At 35.7% G+C, this 11,880-nt stretch overlaps 1 protein-coding gene across 6 annotated transcripts; it reads left to right on the top strand.

Moving 5' to 3' along the window:
- The first annotated feature begins 5,949 nt into the window (after positions 1-5,949).
- LOC112275691 (putative methyltransferase cpaM) lies at positions 5,950-8,516 on the top strand. Of its 6 annotated transcripts, none has more exons than XM_024506278.3 (2): positions 5,950-6,008; positions 6,433-8,516. In XM_024506278.3, the coding sequence occupies exon 2, from the start codon at positions 6,525-6,527 to the stop codon at positions 8,322-8,324; it is 1,800 nt and encodes a 599-aa protein (XP_024362046.1). In that variant the 5' UTR covers positions 5,950-6,008; positions 6,433-6,524; the 3' UTR covers positions 8,325-8,516. The 6 variants fall into 6 exon arrangements, with proteins under 6 accessions (XP_024362046.1, XP_024362049.1, XP_024362050.1 ...); XM_024506281.3 differs by having other exon boundaries at positions 6,397-8,516; XM_024506282.3 differs by having other exon boundaries at positions 5,950-6,013.
- The last annotated feature ends 3,364 nt before the right edge of the window (positions 8,517-11,880 follow it).

The following is an 11,880-nucleotide window of genomic DNA, read 5'->3' as shown; positions in this document are numbered from 1 at the left end:
GTTTATTATTTGTTTTCTTGTTCAATTTTTTGTGTCTAAGCATCTTGTAATTTGTTGTTCAATTTGAATTGCACAAATTGTAATAAACAACATTTAAAAATATGATAAATTATTATCAATACTAACTTTGTACTTGATTTTGACATTCTTTAGTAAATATTACTAAGACAGAAATAGCTTTGTAAAGAATGTTTTTGAAGAGGTTGTTCTAATGGAGTGTATTTTTACTTTGTGGGAAAAAGAATGTTGCTAAACATCATTTAGATTAAAAAAAAATATTTTAAACTATTGAAGAAAAGAAGTCTAAAAGCTACAAACACTTAGCATAAGTAAGGTTTGCACATAAACAAAAGTATGGAGTAAGATAATTCTTACTTCCAACACCTTTTACTTATAGGTGGTGGTTTGCTAACCAATGAGGCAACTTCCATCTTTTTGATATTACATCCATTTTTACTTCATCCAACCAAACCCTAGGTGCTACCATAGTAACTTCCTTTAACTCTTTGCTACCTTTTGACTATTAGCAACATATTATGCTTAATCTCTATGTGGTTGTAACTAAGCAAGTACTTGCTAATCTTCAACACTCCCACTTTGTTAACATTCAAAAGGCTTTCAATCCTAATCTCTGTATCAACTCATGATATCTATCCTTTAATGCCTTTGTAAGCACATCAACAAGCATGTCATTTGTAGTACAATACTTCATACCTATTATTCCATCTTCAATCCTCTCTCGTATGAAACGATGTTGAACATCAATGTGCTTGGGCCTTGAATATTATTTTGGATTCTTGGCAAATGCAAGACATCCTTAATTGTCATAGATAATGAGAGTTGCTTCTAATTGCCCTAGTCTAATGTCTTCTAAGAGTTGCTTTATCTAACACACCTCCATTGCACAATGACTTGCTGCCATGTACTCTACCTTCAATGTTGATCTTGCAATGGAAGGTTGTCTCTTGCAATTCCATGAAATAGCTCCTATTCCAATGAAGAAGACAAATCTTATTGTGGATCTTCTATCATTTGCATCTACAGTCCAATTCACATCATAGTAACCTAACAAATCAATGTTCTTACCACCAAGGCATAATTTGAAGTCTTTTGTACCTTTTAAGTACCTTAATAGCTTCTTTATCGTTGTCAAATGCAATGGTCTAGCCTTAGACATGTATTGGCTTGCAACATTCACTGCATATGCAAGGTCTACTCTTGTGGCTACCATTGCATACATGATTGAGCCTATTGTTACCTTATATGGAACATTTTGCATCTTTTTTAGTTCTAAACACCTACTTACAACCAATACTAGATCGATTTGCTAAAAGGGGTGTCAATTTCCATGTATCATTGTCCATAATAGATTGATACTCTTCTTCCATAGCCTTCTCTCACTTAATTGTTTCTTGGGACTTTAATGCATCTTACAAAGATAACTGATCAACAAGAAGAACAATATTTGCATGTTCTTCACCTACTTGAGGAAAGATGTGATCCTTCCACCATTCACCACATTGTCTTTTTTCTCTTAAAAGATATTTTCTTTCATTTATAGAAGAAGATTTACGTTGCTGCTTTTTATGTTCTTTTTCAACCTCCTCTCTTAAACCTTGTCATTTCTCACTTAATGTTGGTACTCATCATCATCATCATCATCATAATCTTCAACATCTTCATTTCTTTTATTACTATTTCTAGCAATTATAGGAGCCTTCATCTTTTCAACCTTCTTTGTCTTTTCATCGTCATCAATTTTATTGTCTTCATCTTCTTATTTCTTTGCTGAATTCAAAGATGTGTCCACAAACATACCATTACTCTCACTTGAATACATCTCCAAGTGTTTACAAGCACTCTTGTGCTCCAAAAAATCAACATCATGACTTTTGATGACCTTCTTGTTTTTTAAGTATATTAGCCTATATGCCTTAGTACCTTCACAACAACCAAGAAACACATACTTTGTACCTTTTGCATCAAGTTTGGACTTCATATAATTTGGTATTTTTGCATATGCAATGCAACCAAAGGTCCTCATATGGAAAATGCAAGGTTGTCTTCTACTCCAAGTTTCTTGTGGTGTCATTGATACAAGAGCACTTGTTGGACAGTAATTTCTTGTATACACTGCATTCACCACAATTTCCATCCAAAACTCATAACCAAGGTGTTGAGCATGAAGCATGCTCCTTGCCATCTCTACAATAGTTTGATTTGCCCTTTCAGCAACACTATTTTATTGTGAAGTGTACGGAGTTGTAGTTTGTCTAGAAATTCTTTCATTCTTCAAATAAATATCAAATTACTTAGACATGTACTCACTTCCATTGTCCGTACGTAGCATCTTGATCTTACATTTATTTTATTTTTCAATAAGTGCTTTAAACTCCTTAAACCTCTAAAAGCATTCACTGTTGGATTTAAGAATGTAAATTCAAATCTTTCTTGAATAATCATTAACAAAAGTCAAAAAATACTTTGATCTTCCATTATTTGTGTTCTTCATAAGTCCACATATATCAGAATGGACAATCTCTAGCAACGTGGTAGCATATGTTGCTAAGTTACTTGGAAATGAGGTCTTTTGTTGTTTGCCTTGTATGCATTTTTTACGTACAAGTTCTTTTATATTTTGGCTCGTATTGCAAAGATTTAAGCCACTTACCATAGACTTGAGCTCTCTCATGCTCTTCACATTCAAATAGCCAAGGCGATGATGCCATATTTTCAACTTGTCTTGGTTTGATGTAAACTCTACAAATGGAGCTACCTCCACTCCATTCACCTTCTTATAAATGAGATAGTACAAATTTCCCTCTTTAAAGCCTTTGAAGACCTTAATTCAACTCAATATTTTTACAAAACATCCATTCATGTCGAATTGAACTTTAAAACCTTCTATTACAAGTTTACTCATCAAAAGTAGGTTTTGCTTCATCTTAGGCACATGAAAGACGTTTTTGAATCTGATCCTATTGGTTTTTCTATTCACAACCACTTCTATCATAATAGAGGCAATTCCAATGCCTTCACATGTACCACTATCTGTCAACACCACCTTTAATGCTGAAATAGCATCATAAATGTCAACTGAATACTTATAAGATGTCATATACTTAAAACAACCTGAATCCACAATCCATCTTGACATGGCATCCATAGAGGTCCCATTTGTTGCCTTGAATATATAATCTTGTCCTCCAAACTCATCTTGCATACTATTTGCATTCTCTTTCTCTATCTTCTTATCTTTGTAGCAATTTCTAGCAAAATGGCCTACTTTGCGACAAATGAAGCAAGATTTGACATTACCTTGTTGATTTGAATAGTTGTCCTTGCCTTGACGTGACTAGAGTATTGAATCTTTACTTTGAGGCTCATTTTCTTTCTTCTTGGTTACTTTATGAGAAAGTCTTATTATGACATATTCCATTATAAGCTCTTTTAGCTTAATGAATTCCAATGCCATTATAAGGTAGTTGTAGGATTCAGGAAGAGTCATCAACAAGGTCATGACAATATCACTTTCTTCTAAAGGCTTATCAACAATTGGTAGTTTGTTTGTAAGAACCTTTACCTTATTGACATGAGCCATGAGGTCTTCACTTTCTTCCATCTTGCAAGTGAAGAACTTCTTCATTGTATAGATGATGTTAGATAAGTTCTTGCTCTCATAGATGTTGCAAAGAATCTTTCATGCTTCCGCTAATTCTTTGCAAGAAATAATGTGAGAGAAGTTAGCTTCATCCACATTGGTTGCAATCAATCCAAAAACCTTCTTTTCATGACATTTGAATTTCTTCTTCTCTTTCATATAAGCATCTATGCTTAGAGCCTCTTCACTTTGATCTACAATATCTTAAAGATCTAAAGACGCCAACAAAAGCTCCATTTTTACCTTCCAATGGTAAAAATTCTCACCTCTAAACTTCTCAATAACTCTCAATCCTTTACCTTCACTTGAAGCCATATCGAAGCGAGAGATTTATCAAAAAAAAATTAAAAGAAGAAGTCCTAATGCTCTCAAAATCAGCAAAAAATATTGCTACTTTAGAATCATAGAATCCTTCTTTGTAAACAAACTAGTGTTCTTACTCTCAAAAACACTTTCAACTTCACTTCTAAGGCTTCTCACAAGTCTAATGACCTATCTTAATGTCTCAAATCTGACTTGCCACTCAAATATCACTCTTATATTCACAAATTATATCTATACACCATAAGAGGCCTTTTAAGCACAATCAGCATCTTTAGAACATGAAACTACAAAGTTACACCACCAAAGATCTATTTGAGCAATAGCACAATAAAAGTATTGTATAACTTTGCCTTAAGGTGAAAAACCAAACACCAATACTAAAATGCTCTTAACTACAAGTAAGAGTAAATTAAGATCTAGATCTAGATCTGAATCTAAAAGTTAGGTACTTCTAAATCCTAACATCACCAACAACAACTTGATCTACTCCACACATCAACAACCACTTCAAAGAACTTCAAAACACTCAAGCAAATGTCAGTGGGCCCATAACCTATTGAAGAAAAGAAGTCTAAAAGCTACAAACACTTAGTATCAGCAAGGTTTGCATACAAACAAAAGTGTGGAGTAAGATAATTCTTACTTCCAACACCTTTTACTTATAGGTGGTGGTTTGGTAAGCAACGAGGCCACTTCCATCCTTTTGATATTATATCCATTTTTACTTCATCTAACTAAATCCTAGGTGCTACCATAGTAACTTCCTTTAATTCTTTGCTGTGTTTTGACTATTAGCAAAATAATATGCTTAATCTCTATGTAGTTGTAATTAAGCAAGTACTTGTTGATTTTCAACATAAACATTGTATTTCAAATTTAACGTGATAGAAATTCATATATCTTGATTAATAAATATTATGAAGCAATAAAAATAATTAATAATAATAATATTATCATTAAAAAATAAATATATTTATATGTATTAATATTTAAAAAATTTGTATCTTAATAAAATAGTACATATTTTATACATACTTATATATATATATATATATATATATATACATATATATTTATAGAGAAAGAGAGAGAGACTTTAAATTTTTATTCCATTTTATTTTTTTATGTTAATGTGTTTTTTATTTATTTATTTCTAAAATATCTGTATTTTCTGTTCTATATTTAAATTATCTTCTGTAAATTGTTCACGTCCAAGAATCATTAAAGAATCATTATAGGTGGAATGAAAAGATATCAAAAACTTTTAACATTGCGAGTAAATTTTACAATGGCAGCATTAAATCCCTCTTCATTTTCATCAGTTTATTTTTTCAATCATTATTATTGTATGGCTTCTATATCTTTTGATACACCAGTAATAACAATTTAGTTTTTACAACGTATTCCAATCTATTGAACTGTTGTTTTAATTTCTGATTTTTTTTACTTTGCACAAACTTATTATTTTTAATTAAAGTTTCAAGTTGAGTCCTTCAAAAAGACAGTGTTATGTACTATTGTGGAATAGGAGATGTAACGCTTGTACTAGATTTATCTAGAGAATAAGGTCATTTGTTATTGATAGTGATAGAGAGTACCTTGACCTACTCTGTCTTGATATGATATAAGAATATAATAATATATACCCTTCAAGATACTTTTCTCTCTCCGTTGTAGATCACTCCACTCAATCAGCAAACTGAAAAATATCGAAAACAGCAACTTCACGATGATCGCTGCTTCTGTTAAAAACAGCCCAAGTGAAGGAATGATGAGGTCTATGTGAGACAGGGGGAGATAAGTACGACTGAACCTGACGTCAATGCAGCAATTGTACTTGAGAGGGCACTGACAATCCATCCTGGAAAGACGCGAAGAAATGGTGCCAGGTCCCCACGAGGTTCATGTGAGAGAGGGGGAGATAAATAAGCCGGAACCTGACGTTCTCATCCCTCTCGACATGCGTGCAGCCATTCTACTCTTTTAGAGGCGGACGTTCCTGCATGCCGCAATTTCATATTCGGTAAGGTCTGAAGGCCTCCTTGTTGCAGAAGCCGCGTCTTATTCTTGTTTACTCGCAGAGTCTACTTCGTGCAGGGAGTCTAGGTCATAATTTTCCAAAGGTGGTGCAATTCGAAGATACAATTCACGTTGTGATAGACCAGCTTCAGGGGTCACATAGTCCTGGACACTCAATCCTCGGTGCATGAATTTCAGGTGTTTGTAATAAGAGCTACTAACGCTGGTCTGATTTCACGGTCACGTCCCATCCGATGTGAATAGTTATCATCGTGCCTTTCATGTTTTCTTCTGCCCACGGTACTAGCCAGACTGCTGCTACATGGAAAAACAAATTTCGTTCGTTCGAGAGTTTTTATACTCTTGTATGTGACTGTAATATGCATGTGCAGGCATGACATTCTGTTGACTTTCCTGGCCATCTGCAGGTTTCGAGAACAAGCACAGCTTCTTTCGTACGGGCGTATTCCTCCTCAGCGATTTCTGATCAAGCTGCGGAATTAGTACCAAACCATTCGCCATGAAGATCTGTGTTCTCCAGGCTCCCTACGCAGACTCCACCCAAGCCCTTGCCATCAATGACCCCAGCTTTCCAGACCCCGCCATGTTCACCTCCCAACACGAATTCCATCACCGTTACATCAACAAAGCCACTGCCAACGCCCAGATCGATGCTGCCGTCGCCGAGGGCTTCGACATGTTCCTCAACTTCATGTGGGGCCAACTCGAGGATACCGTCGCGGGTATAGAGGCTACTGAATACTTGGAGTCTTTGGGAGTTCCAATTGTGGGTTATCAGAGCAAGGTCTTGAGACGATCGAAGCTCGACTTCTACAACGCGGCCAAGAAATCTGGATTGCCAGTGCCGGCAAGGGGTGCTGACATGAAGTTCCCGGTGTTTGTGAAACCGGCGAAGATGTGCGCGTCAATGTTTATCGACGAAAGGTCCGTGTGCAAGAACCAAAGCGAACTTGATCAGCAGCTGGCCCGCATCAATGAGTATCTTGCTCCCGGTCGAAAGGAAGCCGCCGCAACCATCGCCAATCACTGCAATAGGAGCGCTGACGGAAACGGGAGTGCCCATGTCAACGGAAGTGATCACGATAACGGGAGCGTCAACGGCAATAGAATCGCCCATGTCGATGGAAGTGATCACGTTAACGACAGTGCTAATGTCAACGGAGTTGCTCATTTCGACGGTAGTGATACTGACATTGTCGTCCAAGAGTACATACCTGGGCGCGATTACTCCGTCATTCTCATCGAGATGGGCAACACGCCCGTGGCGCTAAACCCGACTACCTACCGATGCCCCGCAATCAACGCCGGCGCTGATTTCATGACTTTCGACATCAAGTTCCACCCGGAGATGCGTGAGGAGCTCCTGGTGCGTTGCAAAGACCCGACGCTCTTCGACATGTTGCGCAATCTGGCGGAGAGAGCCTGGCACGTCAACCAAATGGCAGGAAACAGCTGGGGCAATGTGGATATTAGGGTTCGAGCGTCAGACGGTAAGCCCTTCATCCTGGAGGTCAACGCGGGGCCGGCGGTGTTCTACCGCTGGGAGCACGAGTGGGAGGACATCGTGATCCGCGAGACGTTTCCCGGCGGTCATCGCGCGCTTGTGAACGTGATGATCAACAGCAGACTGCAGCAGCTGGGAAAGCACAAGATCAAGGCTGCTCCTGTGGCCAAGGTATTCGACTCCTTCTCGACGACCTACGAAAGTTATTTGGGAACGATGGCCTCGAACTACGAATTTCTAATCGCCGACTACGATTATTCCGGCACGATGTTTGAATTGGGCAGCGGCACGGGAAAGTTTAGTCGCATGCTCCACGAGCATCAAAGGAAACGCAAAGACGGCATAGAACTGAGCACGATCGTGGGCAATGACGTATCCGAGCAAATGGTTCAGAAGAATCCAATCCCGGAGACATACAAGGAAGTGAAGATTGGTCCCCTTCAGGACGTGATTATGGACACCACCACATCGTTCGACCACGTCGTGTGTGTCTCGACCCTCCAGTACCTTGACGAGGTGGAAATGTGTGCAGTGCTAGTGAGAATGTTCCAACTGGCGCAAAAGTCGGTGACCATCTCCGTGGACGAGATTCCGGATTCGCACAATGAGGCTTGGGTAAAAGCTGGATTCCCTTTCTTGCAGGTTAAGAACCACTTACAGCTCGTGGAAGGGTTCGGTGTTCCGCGAGGGTGGAGAGTGGGTCGGCGAGTACGTAAGTTCGGATGGACCTCGCCGAACACTGGCCACAACATTGATACGGTACTGTTCCGATTCGAGGTGCTCCCACCTCTGTAACTCCGTCTTTTGGAGAAGTGCATGGCCGCCGGGTGGACATGGAGACGCTTGTCGTGGATGGTTGGTCTTTCGAGTAGGAGATTGTGGCATAGCAAATTTAGTTAGGTAGTTAGTCTAACAAAATGCCTTGTGTGAACATAACGAAACTTTTTTTAATTCAATGATCGGAAGGAGGCCGCCTCATTCACTGCCGACTACTGCAACGAAACTGGCAATGGCAATATTGTTTTTGATTGCGAGCATGATGTGGAAGAGCAAATCCTTAGTTGTTGTTATTTCGTGTTAGTCATTGGGCTGGTTAAGAAGTTGGTGCTGTCATACACCAAATCCAACCGATAACTACCAATTTAGAGCACTTTGAATTCTCTATTTTTTGGTTTCAAGCTTCACCCGTAGCTGCTTTTATTTCACTGCACTCTAAACACTGATTGAGAATTAACAACTAACGCTCTTTATTATAAGAAAAATAGCACTGTAATACAATTTCAAACACTCACTCTTTACACTGTTGAGAAGTCATTGTTTCTTACTAGGTACTCACTAGTTACTAAACCTCTACTAAAAAATAACTTCATTGACATTATGACATGTACCAAAACCCCTACTTTAATGGAGATCAATAGTGTAATCTCCATTCTATTCTTAATATTATATTACTTTTGAAATAGTGAGATTAGCATTTTTACATGATAGTCTTCTTAGTTGGAGCTCAAAGAAACAAGATTTATGGTCATTAGAAAGTAGACATTGTAAAGAGCATCATAACAACAATAGAGTCTATTAGTGACACAAAGAGCATCATGACAACAATAGAGTCCATTTATGACAAACTATCAATAATATGAATCAAAATAAGAAGAACCTTAAAAAATGCTTGTGTAACTTAAGAAAAATAAATATTTATTTTAAAAGTAATATAATATTAAGAATAGAATAGCTATTGCCAAAGATAAAAAGAGTATAGACTCTTGAAACTAGATTGAGAATGAGAAATGCATTGTCATTGTAAAGAGAATTTGCCTTAAGAAAGTGTTAGGCTTGTGGCTGTCACTAATTGTTCAACCAAACTTCAAGATAAAAAAAAAAAAAAACACCAAGTTTATATATGAAATTTTCCCTATAGGAGCAATTATATCAATACATAAGCCTTAAATACCAAACATCACCAAAAATGTGATAAAAATATTATAAAACATTGTATATCCTTAAAGTCAATTTTTTCCAAACTTTAATAGCTCATATCTCATGATTAGATTGTCCAAACAAATCCAGATTTTACATAAAGTATTGATGTATTTTTAACAAGTACAACAACAAATTTCAACTCCAAATTCATTATGGATCTTGAGATATTGCCCAAATCCTAATAATAGCTTGAAACCCTTGCTTATATATACCCTTGTAAAAATTTCTTTACATCTTACAAAATAAATACTCAAATACCATAAAAAATTGATATATAGCTTTTTAACCTAATAATACATACTTCTAAAACTTTTGAGCCAAAAATTCACTTGAAAACTCAAGATATGGCTCCAACCATTACTAATAACAAAATGATTCACCTACTACCTTTAAATTACATATACTATCTTTAATGCTCTACAACTTCTTTATACAAACTCTAAATGCAAAAATTCTTTCACAAGAGATTTAGATCTTAAAATCATCCTTGCGGTTGCTTCTTTCGATCTCCAAAATCTATCATAAATTTTTTTGTATTTTCAAAATAGGAATAATATATCTTAAGAAAATACCTTAACTTTAAATGACTATAACTTCATCCGCTTAATTCCAAATCCTCTAAATTTGTACGCAAATTGTAGTTCAAATCCTAAACATTACAACCTTTACTTTTTATTCTTGAATACTTCTTTTGAAGTTACCAAAAGCCTTGTTATGATCATAGACAACATGTTGAATGCCTATTAGGCATGGCCTTTGAGCAATAGAGATAAAGATCTTTACTTTTAGTCTTCATTCATCCATATCTTACTTTCAACCTTCCAAATAAGCTTTTTAGAAGTTTGGATCTTCATCTTTGAGCCCCAATATTTTCCTTAAATTTCATACTAAATATTTAAATATTATATATTTTAAATACTATAATTAACATAGATAAACTTCAAAATAAATTTTCTTACACCAACTCTCTTTAAATTAACCTACTAACTATTCTAAAATAAATCAAAATTTATAAATATATTATCAATTTTAGATAATTTTTACATACTATAAACAATTAAATTACAATAGCATTGAAAAAAGTAAAGAAGGCTTTACTCTCAGCTCTATATATACTATCTAACCAAGGACTATGTAATGATGTTTTATAGGACCTTTGACTTATGTCCAAATTAAAAAGTACATATTTTAGTTACAAGGTATTTTTTTTATATGAGTGCGATATAGTTAGCTTGTTCTACAAGTTGCCAACACGTGTATCATGTGGCTAACTTGTTGATCAAGTTTCTAACCTATAATTTAACTATAAATATTTATAAAGTCAAAGCCATATCTATGAAGCTTTCAGGAAGCTTTTCTATAAGATATTATTCAATTGATTTTCTTTTATTTAATTCTACATAATCATATTAGTAATTATTAGAGTAAATATGTAAATTTGTGACATTATCTTTTCTTCTAAAGACGAGTTCTATGAAGAGCTGTCACGGACATACTCATGTAAGCTAGTAATTACAAATACAAATAGGTGGAAGTAAATAAAAGTAGGTAAAAGTAAGTTAATTCTATAGTATTTAATATGAAAGCTTCTTAGAAGCTTTATAGACGTTGTTTTGACTTCATAGGTATCTTTAATTAACTTTTTGGATTAGAAACGTGGTCAACAAGTTAGCCATGTACCAGACATGTTGTTAGCTTGAAGATCAAGCTAACTATGTGCCCCATACGTAGAAAAACTTACCTTGTAAGTCAAGGCATATGTTCTACAAAGTCAACACATATTGGAGGTTGTATAGAATATTGACATGTAGCGCGTAGTTAGATAGTATATATAGAGACAAGAGTGAAGCCTTCTTCACTCTTGTGAACTCCTTTCTTGCTTCTAGTCTAGTTTCAAGGGTCTCTAATTTTCTTGTCTTTTGGCAATAGCCATTCTAGTTTCTCTTTCAATATACATACTTATTTATTTATATTTTGTTACATTTCTTTGTGTGAAGGCTGACTTGTCTGGATTGTTTATTCATCGAGTTCTTGTCCTTGACAGATTGACAAGAGTACACCTACAATATTAGAGCTTTGTCTAATCTTGATTAAGAGTAGATTACTCTTTTTTTCTTGATAAGTTATAAACATATTAGAAGTTACGGATTACCCTCTTCTAAACTGATATTATCCTTAGTATTTTCTTTGTTCTCAAGTACTCTCTTCTATTTTTCTTGAGCGTTATTAGACATCTTCTCTTTTCTAAGTGTTATCATAGTAGAACTTGTTGAAATAAAGAATGCAATGGCACAAATGCAAGAGCAATTGAGGGAGTTAATACTTGCGATGCATCAACTTAATTTACCACCACAAGGAGCAACAAAATTGG

The sequence above is a fragment of the Physcomitrium patens genome, chromosome 23 (genome assembly GCF_059467195.1).
Source record: "Physcomitrium patens ecotype Gransden chromosome 23, ASM5946719v1, whole genome shotgun sequence".
Lineage (NCBI taxonomy): Eukaryota > Viridiplantae > Streptophyta > Bryopsida > Funariales > Funariaceae > Physcomitrium > Physcomitrium patens.
Note: the sequence above shows the minus strand (reverse complement) of the source record. Positions and strands in the feature narration are given on the sequence as shown.